We start from the raw sequence: 13,540 nt of genomic DNA, 5'->3' as shown, positions 1-13,540 counted from the left end.
AGCAAAGCAGTTAAGAAACAAGACAGAAATCAAATGGGGAAAAAAAAACACATTAAACATGATAGGAGCAGAGATTACAATTAAAGATGGTTGAACTCTATATCCAGAAGGCTGTAGAGTGTTGAGTCGAAAGACGAGGACCACTGTATCAGGACAAGGACAGAATGATCAGAGAGAGAGCAAGTTGGAGAATTGAAATGATAAGCAATAGGAATCTCGGAGTCATGCTTACAGACTGAAGAGGTGTTCCACAAAGCAGTCACCCACTCTGCATTTGGTCTCCCCAATGTAGAGGAGACTGCATCGTAAGCCACAAATACTGTATACTAAATTCAAAGTACAAGTAAATTGTTGTTTCACTTGGAAAGGAGTCTTTGGGGCCTTAGGTGGTGAGAAGGTAGGAGGTAAAATTGCATCTCCTGCACTTGCAAGGAAAGATGCTGCAGGAAAGGGAGTGGGTTTGGGGGTGACTGAGCAATGGACCAGGGTGTCATGCAGGTAATGGTCCTTTCTGAATGCTGAAGAGAGTAAGGGATTATGCATTTGGCAGCAGCACCATGCTGGAGCTAGCAAACATGGTGGAAGATGATTTGTTGAAAGTAAACATACAATTCTGTGAAGATTCATGGCAGATCAGAAGATTGGGCACAAAAAACAGGAACAAAACAAAGAATAGGGAGAAATTAGGCTACGAGAGAAAGCTAGCTAGAAATATAAAGTAAGAGAATCCAAGGTATTTAACAAGGAAAACAGTGGGTAAAATGAGTGTTGGTCCTCTAGAGTGAATCTGGGGAAATAATATTGGAAACTAAGGAAATAGTGGATGAATTTAACAGATTTTGCATCAGCCTTCACTGTAGAGGACACGAATAACAGCCCAGAAATAATTGTGAATCAAGTGGTGAAAGGGAGAGAGGCACTTAAAACAATTCTAATCACCAGGGAAAGGGTATTGACAATTATTAGAACTAAAAGCTGACAAATTCCCAGGTCCTGATGGACTACATCCTGGTGTATTAAAATAAAGTGTGTGCTGACATAGTAGATGCATTGGTTGTAATTTTCCAAAATTCCCTTGATTCTAGAAAGGTCCCATCAGATTGGAAAATAGTGAATGTAATTTTCTCTCTTCAAGATAGGAGGGAGTCATAAAGTAAGAAACTACAGGCCAGTTAGCTTCGCACCTGTCATAGGGAAAGTGCTGGAATCTGTTATTGAGGAGGTTATAGCAAGGCACTTAAATCTCAACGCAATCAGGCAGAGTCAACATGGTTTTGTGAAAGGGAAATTGTATAATTTATTAGTTCTTAGGAATTAACAAGTAACATGGATAAAGGGGAACCTGTGAATGTGGGGTACTTAGATTTTCAGAAGACATTTGACAAGGTGTCATATCAAAGGTTAATATGCAAAATAAGAGCTCATGGTGTAGGGGGTAGCATATGAGCATGCATAGAGGATTGGTTAGCTAACGGGAAGCAGGCAAAAATGGGTCATTTTTGGGCTGACAGGATGTAACACGTGGAGTGCCGCAGGGATCGGTATGAGGGCCTCAACTATATACAGTCTTATTTCAATGACGGGACCGAATGTATGGTTGCTAAATTTGCTGATGACAATGATAGGTAGAAAAGTAAGTTACCAAGAGAAGGCAGAGTCTACAAAGGCGTATAGATAGGGTCAGTGAGTGGGAAAAAAATTTGGTAGATGGAGTACAATGTCAGAAAATATGAAATTGTCCACTTTGGCAGGAAGAATAGAAAAACAACATATCTAAATGGAGTCAGATTGTAGAACTGAGGTAGAGAGGGATTATGGGTGTATTGAAACATGAATCACAAAAAGTTAGTTTGCATATACAGCAAATGATTAGGAAGGCAAATGGAATGTTGGCAATGATCGCAAGGGGAATGGGTTATAAAAGTAGGGTTGTTTTGCTACAATTTTACAGGGCATTACTGAGACCACATTCTAGAGTACTGTGTACAGTTTTGGTCTCCTTTATTTAAGAAAGGATATAATTGCATTAGAAGCAGTTCAGAGAAGGTTTACTCAACTGATTTGTGGCATTGGGGGGAGGGGGCGTGGAATGGTGCTAATCTTGAGGAAAGGTTAGATAGGTTGGGCCTGTATCAATTGGAATTTAGAAAAATGAGGTGATCTTAATGAAACATGTAAAATCCTGAGGGGCCTTGACAAGGTGGATACTGAGAGGATGGTCCCCTTTGTGGGAGAGATTAGAACTAGGGGACACAGTTTAAAAATAAGGGATCTCCCATTTAAGACTGAGATGCTTCTTCAAAAGATTTTATCATCCCATTTACTTGCCACTTTAATGGAAATTTTTACCTGAAGGTTTCAGCCCCTCTCATAAACCTGGGCTTGGGCTAGATAATTTTGCTTGTGTCTGAGCATTTGCAATGTCTGCAATTTCCCAGAACGCATCAGTAGTGCTTATGTACTTAAATGACACAGACTGCAAGCGAAGCATTCTAGCGAACTCAGTTTAGCCTGTTTTTTAAAAATTATTGTTTAAATACTCTTATAGAACAATGTATCCAATAACTCAATACAGGGCTCTTTCTGCAAGAAAAAAGGGAAATTGTAGCTATTGATCTCTAAAATACATTAAACAATCTGCAATTCTTGAGTAGGAAATTGAAAAGTGGTGCCTCAATTATCTGGATTTTCAAAAGGCCTTCAATAAGGTTTTTAATTCTTTCACAGGCGTGGGCGTCTGGCTAGGCCAGCACTTTTTTATTGCTCATTGTTACAAGTGTAAAAAGATGTTTGTTATTTCAGACTGTTCCAGTTTAGCTGTGCAATGCCTAATACTGGAACCCAAATTGCCCTTTTAAAGTGTTCGAATTTGAGAGATGTAACAATCGGGCAAAGACTTGGGCACCACAACAGTAAATAGTATTGAAGTTTATTGATTTTTAAGCAAGGTTTTAAAAACTTATCACCTAACAGAGTCAGAATATATGTAAAGTATACTCATCAATGAAACTCTACCAACTCCACACTTTCAAATGGGTGACCAATCCAAGACAACTGAGCAACAACCTGAACTTGTCACGCTGACAGAAAAACAGTCACTGCCTCCGAGAAGAACTACACCTTCCTGGGATTTCTACTGGCAGGGAATCCATTGCCGAACCAGTCCCGGTGCTAATTACTTATCTGCCCTGAAGTTTATTGGAAACTACCCCTGAAGATCTAAACTGGTTCTTCCACACTTGATATACACAAAGATGGTTCCCGCAACCCCTTTTTATATACTCAAAAGATGTTGTAAGCCCATTGTTGCTTGGAAATGGCTAATTGATCTATAATTTGTCATTGGTTCTAGCTAATTACAGTCATTGCCTTGAACTTAGGACAATGTCTTCCTTTAAGCTGTGTCTCTTATGTCTTTGCAGGAGTCCCATTCATTAAGACAGACTAACAATCAAGGTCTGCTCTACATTGGAGAGACCAAATGTAAACTGGGCGACCGCATTGCAGAACACCTGCGGTCTGTCCGCAAGAATGATCCAAACTTCCCTGTCGCTTGCCATTTTAACACTCCACCCTGCTCTCTTGCCCACATGTCTGTCCTTGGCTTGCTGCATTGTTCCAGTGAAGCCCAACGCAAACTGGAGGACCAGCACTTCATCTTCCGACTAGGCACTTTACAGCCTTCCGGACTGAATATTGAATTCAACAACTTTAGGTCTTGAGCTCCCTCCTCCATCCCCACCCCCTTTCTGTTTCTTCCCCCTTCCTTTTGTTTTTTCCAATAATTTATATAGATTTTTCTTTTCCCACCTATTTCCATTATTTTTAAATCTTTTATGCCCCCCCCCACCCCCACTAGAGCTATACCTTGAGTGCCCTATCATCCATTCTTAATTAGCACATTCGTTTAGATAATATCACCAACTTCAACACCTGTGTTCTTTTGTTCTTTTGTCTGTGACATCATTTGATTATCTGCTCCTATCACTGCTTGCTTGTCCCTACAACCACCACAAAGCTTAAACCAGCTTATATTTCACCCCTCTCCTTGTAAAGAAAAATCAGTTCTGTTGAAGGGTCATGAGGACTCGAAACGTCAATTCTCTTTTCTCCTCCGCCGATGCTGCCAGACCTGCTGAGTTTTTCCAGGTAATTCTGTTTTTGTTTTGGATTTCCAGCATCCGCAGTTTTTTGTTTTTATAACAATCAAGGACTGTGTTCCTGATGGGCAGGAGTCCAAGGCTTATCCCATTTCTTTCCCAGCTCTTACAGCACTTTAATTCTTATAAGAAATGCTAATAGAGAAATACAGAAATATCGTAGTTACTTATAATTAACTACTGATTATTAACTATCCTTCAGTTACCTGAGTAATTGAGGCACTTCCTCCTAATCAAATCATGTGTTGCTAGTCTGGCTGCTTCATAATACTGTTTTGGGTTAATTTGTTGTTAAAGGTTAACAACATCAAAATGCCTGCTTATCTTAGTATTAGCACAAAATGGCATTTAGCCTTGTTAGCGTATTACAATGAATATAACTTAAATTAATCTGAAAATGGTTGTGTCACGCTAAAATCCGGTCCCCAGACTGACTGACAGTCCCTAATTGCTCTTGAAAATGTGGTGCTGAGCTGCCACCTTGAACTGTCGCAGTCCATGTGGTGTAGGTGACACCCACAGTGCTGTTAGGGAGGTAGTTCCAGGATTTTGACCCAGTGAGAATGAAGGAACAGCAAATATAGTTCCAGGCCAGGATTGTGTGTGGTTTCGAGGGGAACTTGCAGTGGTGTTCTCATGCATCTGCTGCTTTTGTCCTTCTAGGTGGTAATAGTTGATGATGCTGTCAAAGGAACCTTGGTAAGTTGGTGCAGTACATCTTGTAGATGGTACACACTGCTGTTACTGTGCATCGATGGTGGAAGTTGTGAATTTTGAAGCTGGTAGATGAGCTGTCGATCAAGTGGGCTGATTTCACTTGGATGGTGTTGAGCTTCTTGACTTGTTGGAGTTGCAAGTGAGGAGTATTCCATCACACTTCTGACAGGATTTGGGGAGTCAGGAGATGAGTTAATGGCTGCTGAATTCACAGCTTCTGACCTACTGCTATAGCCACAGTATTTATATGGCTGCTGCTCTTCAGTTTTTGGCCAATGGTAACCCCTACAATGTTGATGGGGGAAACTCAGCGATGCTGATGCCATTGAAAGTCAAGGGGAGATGGTTAGATTCTCTCTTGTTGGAGATGGTTGTTGCCTAGGACTTACGTGGTGCAAATGTTACTTGCCACTTGTCAGACCATGCCTGGATATTGTGTAGAACTTGCTGCATGTGGACATGGACTGTTTTAATATCTGAGGAGTTATGAATGGTGCTGAACGTTGTGCAATCATCAGTGAACATCGCTTCTGACCTTATGATGGAGGGAAGGTTATTGAGGATGGTTGGGCCTAGGACACTACCCTGAGGAATTCCTGCAGTGATGCCCTGGGACTGAGATGATTGACCTCCATAACCATCTTCCTTTGTGCTAGGTATGACTCGAATTAGTGGAGAGTTTTCCCCTGATTCCCATTGACTCCAGTTTTGCTTGGGTTGCTTGATGCCACATTCGATCAAATGCTGCCTTGATGCCGAGGGCAGTCACTCTCGCCTCTGGAGTTTGGACTAAGGCTGTAATGAGAGCAGGAGCTTTGTTGCCCTGGCGGAACCCAAACTGAGCGTCGGTGGTGTCCCATATTAGGCTAATGAATAAGGTCAGAGAATGCAGAGTCAGCGAGTAGGTGGCAGAATAGATGCTAGTTGGCTTCAAGACAAAGCAAACTGGGAGTAAAGCTATTCAATGCTGAAACCACTGATGTTTGCAATTTGCATTAACTATTTGGACTTTGCAGTCAAAAGCATAATTTATGAATTTGTAGATTTGGGGTGGGGGAGGGGTGTGTGTTGGGGAATAGTCATCACTGAGGACGACCACAACAAACTACAGAAGGACATTAATAAACTTTCAGAATGGACAAATAGTTGACAAGTTCAAAGCAGATAAATGTGTGATAGTATGTTTTGGTAGGAAGAATATAGAGGTCACTTTTTATCCAGAAAAGGCAAGTTTAGTTCGTGTAGAGGAACAAAGGGACCTGAGTGCAAATACACTAATCGCTCCAAAGGTTAGCAAAAAAAAAGTTTTTTTTATAAAAAGCAAACCAAGTACTCTGCTTTATTTCTGGATGAATAGAATTGAAAAGTAGGTAAATTATGCTAAGCCCATGTTGAACTTTAGAATACAGCATGCAATTCTGGTCACCATATTATCAAAAGGATATAGAGATGCTGGAGAGGGTGCAGAGAAGATTTACAAGTGTTTCAAATACAAAATTTGTAATATGCTTTGGGACAGCCTCTTTAATTTAAGGTAAAGTAGAGGAATGATAGCAGTCGTGTGACCTCTGAATTCTGCCTGACAGCAGCCCTGGGTGGTTTATCTGTTAAAGGGAGGCACAGGTTGATTACTGGGAAGAAGGTGCAAGTTGTTCAGACCTGTGGACAATGGCAAGAGCACCTGTGCTGACTGAGAGTAGTTTGTTAGTTTCCAAGATTCACTGGGAGCTGTTAGGAATGTCAGGTTTTATAAACTGCTATACTTTAAACTATCTGGTTAACTCCGAGCTAGAATGGAGTTTGGGGTCCAGAGGACAGGTAATTAGCATTTCTACCTGAATACAGGGCCCATGTGAGTCATGTTGCCATGGAGATGGGCTTTGGGAATGGAAGAGTCCATAGAAAATCATTGTGGTATCGGGTTGCAGTTTTTCTAAGATTTCACAACTTCACAGACCCAAGTGAGTCTGTAGGAGTCGGGGAGGGAGAGAACAGGAAATTAGAGGCAGCCAATCCTCAAGCAGGGGAAATGCTGACTCTATTGTTTATCACATAGAATTCAGGTGGGAACATGGGCATAGATTGAAGAGAACGAGTTCAAGCGGATCTAAAGGAGGCTGAAAGATTAGCCCAAAGAGTGGTGAAGATGTGGAACTCGCTACCAGAGGGAGTAGCTAAAGCAAATAGTATTGATGCATTTAAGGGGAAGCTAGACAATCACATAAGGGAAAGGGAATACAGAATAACACTGATGGATTTAGATGAGAAAAGGTGGGAGGAGGCTCAAGTGCAGCATTAACGCTAGCATAGGCTGGTTGGACTGAATGGTGGATTTCTGTGCCATATATCGTAAATAATTAGAGTATACAACTTGGCATTCCTTTTATGAAATGGGAAATTCTTTTAAAATAGCTCTCTCAATGCTATTTTAAATGAGTAGACTGTCATCAGATGTTCATAGCTTGCATAGATCATACCTAATTGGGAAGGAGTTTGCAAGTTCCTTTGTGGTAATAAACCAAACAGCTAATAAAATTGCAGTCAGTGCAGTTTAACCCATGTATAACAATTGCCAACTGATTACTCTACTGCGTTTGCAAGGAAAGAAATTAAAAAGGTATGAATTGCACTACAATGGAGTGTCTTTTTTTCTGAATGGCTTTTGCTACAGATTTTCATAAGTTTTTGTGTGTTATGTGCTCTATTGGATTCTATCCTGGTAGTTAGTGGCAGAAAACTAGCATGCCCTACATCGTATCCGAAACAAACTACCAGATGTGAATCTTTTAGCATATGTTGGAAAGAAGTGTTATGCCAGTAAGAGTAATTAAGTTCCTATGTTTTTGGAAAGTAAACCAAATCTAATTTCCAATGCTTCTTTCAAATTACATTTAGATTAATTTATTAATATGATCTAAAAACTTCGCTAAATTTTTAAAAATCACAATTTTCAATAGTTTTTCATAATGAACTAAAATGTAAAAACATGTAAATTGTCAGACAAGCCATGAGAAGACGAAGCAAATGTTTAATGAATTTGTTTCTTCTATTCTTTTTGCACAAACATAGCTTTTGAACATTATTTTCTTCAATGTTTCAGCTGACCCCTTAAATTTTGACTTTTGTTGCACCACAGCTTGTATTTATTAACAGGTGTGTTCAGATGTTCTCAATCACAATGTGTACTTCTGACTAATTTTGTTTATTCAAAATCAAAACAGCGATATTTTGGTGTTGCTGCTAACATCTGCTTTAAATGTTTAAAAATGTTGAGAAAGGGCAATTAATGTATACACATTTGGCAAAAATATGTATAAAATGAAATTGCAGGCTGATTTTTATTTATTTATTTATTTGCATTTATGTATGCATGACTATGCATTCACACATGCATGAATGAAGACATGCCAGGGAGTGTACTAGTGTGCAGACAGGAAGCCGAGCAATTTTCAAGACGACCCCAGTGGCTGCCCAAAACAGGCTTGAAGCCTCTATATTTATAAACCCACTAATAGCTGTTTTAGGCCCCCTTGCAAAAATTGAATACAGATGAGTGGTGCAGGAGCTGCAATTCAGGAATCTTCAGTGGCAGGTATGTTTTTAAGAATTGTTGTTGAGGAGCAGGAGTGCTCCCTGGACTCTACAGTTAGCTGATCATTGGAGGTTGCCACTCCACCCATCTTGCTAGACATAACTCTCAGCAAGCAACCCTATATTAATTTTCTTAAAATGGACAAGCGCCTAAGGAAGAAAGACAAATGTTAGCTGATCTTTCAAATAATGTGAACGGGACGTAGCTTCAGACCAGCCTCTGGCATCTTAGAGCAGAATTTTCTGCCTACCGGGCGGATGGGCTCGACCCAATCTTCGGCAGGCGGGGAGCCAATTCCCGCCAGAGGATCGGGCCCTGCTGCCAATTTAAGTGGGCGGGCCAATTAAGGCCCGCCCAGCGTGATGCCTGGCGGGAAGCGCTGTGCGCTTCCTGTGTGGGCGGTGGGGGGGGGACTCCCCAAATGCGAGAGTGCGCTTTTTCACGCATGCGCACGAAAGAGCGCACATCTCCCTGAGGCTAAGTGCTGCCTCAGGGACATTGCTGACAGCTGTATACACATTAAAAAGAGAGAAAAAAAAATCCTTTACGTGTCCCCCTCATGTGACAATGTCACACGAGATGGGACATGTTAATAAATTTCACAAAAACTTTATTACACTTTTTTAAACCCTACATGAAACCTCATCCCAGCAGTGGATGAGGTTTCATGTTTTTTCAGAAACTTATCGGGGCTCCTGGCCTGCCCGCCAACCTTAAGATTGGACGGGCAGGTCCTTTAATTGTTTTAATGATCCTGTCAATGGCCTCCATTGGCCATTGACAGGTCGGCGGGCGCACAGCTGATTTGGCGCTGCCCCTGCCTTCCTGAAAATTTAAATGGGGCGGGATGACATCGGGGGTTCCAGCCGACGTCATCCTGCGTCATTTTGCGCGTTGGCAAGCGAGCCCCGCCCCATGCTCGCCGACGGCAAAATTCAGCCCTTAGTTGTGGCACGTGCTCTCTATACCCCAGAAATCACTAAAGCAATTTCATCCACAGCATTTGCTTGTCCGTGTTTGCAGACAAAATCGGTTCCATTCCTTGTTATAGTTCGTGAGATCAGGAAATCCAGCCCCCACATATATCAGAGTTTTGATCCACTAAAGTAGCAACTCCCAAGTATGGCTGAGTCACGATTTAGTGAACAACAATGTCACTGAAGAGGAGGGAAAGTCTAAGAAGGTTCTTTTTGAATTATGGGGTGGGAGAGGACAAATAGTTTCACTTTGAATAGGAAGAGGTAGAAGAAAGGTAAAAATTTGTAGTGTGAATGGAATAGATAGGAGAGAAGAATGCCAGAATCATGGGGTTGAGCTGCAGGGACATAAAGTCTGAGGGTGAACTGGGGAAAATGGAGGGCAGTGACTCTGAAATAGGAACAAAGGAGAGTCACGAAACAACTTCAAAAATAATTTTGCAAAATATCCTAGCAATATATTACCAATACATATTTACAACAGCTTGTACTTTCTCTCCTGGGAGTTGAAAGAAAAACCCTGCAGATTTTGAAGCACTTCTGCAGCATTGGGTTCAGCTGCAACTTCAGCTTCACAGCACTTTCTGCATACTTTAAAAGTTCCTGTTATTTCTTTAATTTGTCATATTTTTATTTTAAGGCCTACTTTAAACTGGTTCCAAACTTTTGTCAATTTATATGTTTACGTCAATGTCCCAAGTATCTTTTTGATTACTCTTAAACTGAAATTGTATCTCTAAACATCAAAATGATATTGTTGAGGCATATTCGTGCTTCAGCTTATCTCTAAACAGTAATATTTAATGTTTTATCTTTTTGTATTGTAGAAAATGCACTTCTCTGAAACTGAAGACCTTTACAGTATTTAACTTCATGTAAGGAATGACTGGAGAGAAAACAATCTGCTGTTTTTTATTTTACAGTTGTTTGTTGGCCTTGGTTTTCCATATGAAGGACCGGCTCCTCTAGAAGCCATTGCTAACGGGTGTACTTTCTTAAATCCACGGTTTAATCCACCTAAAAGCAGTAAGAACACTGAATTTTTCAAAGGCAAGCCAACACTCAGAGAGGTGAGCTTTTCATGAGATTAGTGGATTTGGTCCATGCTGTTGCCTGCCTGTTGAGAGGAACTGTCTATATTCTGTCATTATAATAAAGGCAGTAGTTACTTTGTTTAAAACGATTGTGGACCAAAAAAACTCATTTAATCTCTGCACTTCTAACTGTCTTTTGCATCTGGTTGAATGACAGACGGGGCCCAAAAGTTTCTGTCAAAATAACGATAAAGCTGTTGGCTCTCCTTGTTATTTAAATGCAAATGCCACAGCTACTTCAGGCAACTTTTGTTTAAGTTTGAATGATTTGAGGTATTGTGTTTCCTTCAAATATCCAGCTTCTTGCATTAAATTACTCCTCAAAACCTACTTTGACGAAGCTTTGGTCATTTTGCCCTAATGTCTCCTTATGTGGCTCGGATTTTGTTTGATAAGGTTTCTATGAATCATCTTGGCACGTTTTACTACTTGAAAAGCACTGTATAAATTCAAGTTATTGTTTTGTTCCTTTTTATTGTAATTTTAACCTGATTTTACCATTGTCATAACAAGTCCAAATGCTTCTTGCAGTTAACTTCGCAGCACCCATATGCTGAGGTATTTATTGGAAAACCTCATGTCTGGACTGTTAATATTGATGACCCTGTAGAAGTGGAACATGCGGTGAAGGCTATACTTAATCAGAAGGTAAATGTTACTCTGGAAGATAAGTCTGAAGAAGTAGTATTGCTTTGTGTTTTATTTGAGCATGTTGAAACAAGACTACAAATCAGTTAATTTGTTTTATACTAAAAACACTAAATTGAACCTTTGTATCTGCAAATGTCAGTCTGGGCAGACACAGCAGAATATATGGGGAAGAACAGCACAGCAAAGCTAACCAAAATTACGTAATTTGTCACTTATCTGTGAGAGCATATACTGTATATACTCGCGTAAAAGTTGAATTTCTAAGACTTTTTTTGTCAAAAAGTAGGGAGTCAACATTTACACAAGTAATATTTTCAAGGGGTTGAAATCCACCCCCTCCCATCATCTCCCTATTGCAGAGTTGCCAGGTTGGAGACTGTTCTTGCCAAAAATAGCCTGGAAGTATTTTTTATAAACAAAAATTAGTAATCCCCATGGAGGCATACATTGAATATGATAAAATTATTAAATTTAGTGTATATAAATTAATCAATTTTAGCAAATTCATCCAAAAACAAAATTTAGACAATTGTGCTTTTTTTATGGCCAGTTGTCTTCACTAACACTCTTTTCTCTCCAGCTTTGCTCAGCATTTGACTGGCTGGCATGTCAAAATTCATAGGAGTCTCATCTATGTTCCCAATACAGGCCAATCTGTATCCACTCTTTTGTGATGTTTAATTATAAGCTGCTGAAATGTAATAAGCCTGCCAACAAGTTCTGCTGAGAGACGCTATGAAACCTTGGTCTTCTGTCGCAGCACAAAATTGTTTCTCCTCTTAAACCTGGTACACCACCCAGGACTGGCTTCGAAATCTGCAATGCCTAATCATCTTGTTTCAGGGCAATGATTTGGATAGACCCAAAAAAAAATTAGTATTCATTCTGGTGATTTTCACTGACATACTTTGCAACTTCATTTTCCAACTGTAAATGATTTCCAAAAATGAATGAATATTTTGACCAAAAATCGGGGGTCAACTATTGCAGAAGATCAACCATTATTCGAGTATATATGGTATTTTTCTTTCAGTCAGTAGAACTGTGCAAACAAAATGTATCCAGGCCAGAGCAAAAGTCATTTGTATGAAATATTTAAAATGTAATGGTGTAACATGTACAGCAAGCAATTAGGAAATCTAATAATGTTATTGTTTATTGCACAGGGAATTGAATTCACATGTAGGAAGGTTATGCTTCAATTATACAAGGCATTGGTGAGACCACATCTGGAGTACTGTGTACAGTATTGGTCTCCTTATTTAAGGAAGGATGCAAATGCGTTGGAAGCAGTTCAGAGGAGGTTTATTAGAGTAATACCTGGTATGGGTGGGTTGTCCTATGAGAAAAGGTTGGACAGGCTAGGCTTGTATCCCCTGGAGTTTAGAAGAGTAAGAGGTGACTTGATTGAAACACACAAGATCCTGAGGGGTCTTGACAGAGTAGATGTGGAAAGGATGTTTCCTCTTTTGGGAGAATCTAGAACTAGGGGGTCACTGTTTAAAAATAAGGTGTTACCCATTTAAGACAGAGATGAGGAGAATTTTTTTGAGGGTAGTGAGGCTTTGGAACTCTCTTCCTCAAAAGGCAGTGGAAGCCGAGTCTTTGAATATTTTTAAGGCAGAGGTAGATAGCTCCTTGGTAATAAGGGGGTGAAAGGTTATTGGGGATAGGCGGGAGGTTGCAATTAGTTTAGCCATGATCTTATTGAATGGTGGAGTGGCCTACTCTTCATATTTTTGTATGTATATTTGTATACTTGAGCAAAAGTTACTGGTCTATTTTGATAGCTTTCTTTACTGCTTGTAATTCATGACATTCAGAGAAGAGCAAGGAGCTCTCCCAATATCCTAGCCAGTATTGACAAAAATTGATTAACTTGTCATTCATTTCATTTGTTATTTACTAAATTTTGCTATGTGCAAACTGGCTGCTTCATTTCCCTACGGAATGAATGGCTATGCTTCAAAAGTGACTTACCTGAATGTGAAATACATCCTGAGGATGTAATGTCATTTCTATAATGTAAATTCATTCTTAGTAAATAGCTCATATGACTTTAAGGTTAACAGTGACAAGACATGACTTCAGCATGATGAAATGAAGATTGAAAGAAACACTTGATACTTTTCCACCTCTTTCTGCCCCCCCACCCAACATTTGTATATGAACCAATGTAATTATTTTCAGAGAAGTAGGGGCAGAAAAATTTAAGCCAGGGTTTTTGTGTTGTTACTCTCCAGTGACCCACTGCCACAAAATGCATCTGTGTGAACATTGGCTAAAGAAAGGATTGGATTTAGTTGTATTATCTGAACAGTTGAATAATCTATCTAGGCTTTCTAGGTG

At 40.0% G+C, this 13,540-nt stretch overlaps 1 protein-coding gene across 6 annotated transcripts in view; it reads left to right on the top strand.

Moving 5' to 3' along the window:
• Positions 1-13,540, top strand: part of mgat5 (alpha-1,6-mannosylglycoprotein 6-beta-N-acetylglucosaminyltransferase) — a 105,543-nt gene that overhangs the window by 68,903 nt on the left and 23,100 nt on the right. For all 6 annotated transcript variants that reach the window (XM_041200962.1, XM_041200958.1, XM_041200961.1 and 3 more), the window contains 2 exons: positions 10,370-10,516; positions 11,072-11,188. In XM_041200962.1, the coding sequence (XP_041056896.1) occupies positions 10,370-10,516; positions 11,072-11,188 (264 nt within the window). The remainder of the gene's footprint in view (positions 1-10,369; positions 10,517-11,071; positions 11,189-13,540) is intronic.

The sequence above is a fragment of the Carcharodon carcharias genome, chromosome 12 (genome assembly GCF_017639515.1).
Source record: "Carcharodon carcharias isolate sCarCar2 chromosome 12, sCarCar2.pri, whole genome shotgun sequence".
Lineage (NCBI taxonomy): Eukaryota > Metazoa > Chordata > Chondrichthyes > Lamniformes > Lamnidae > Carcharodon > Carcharodon carcharias.
This window is presented reverse-complemented; position numbering and strand designations above follow the sequence as displayed.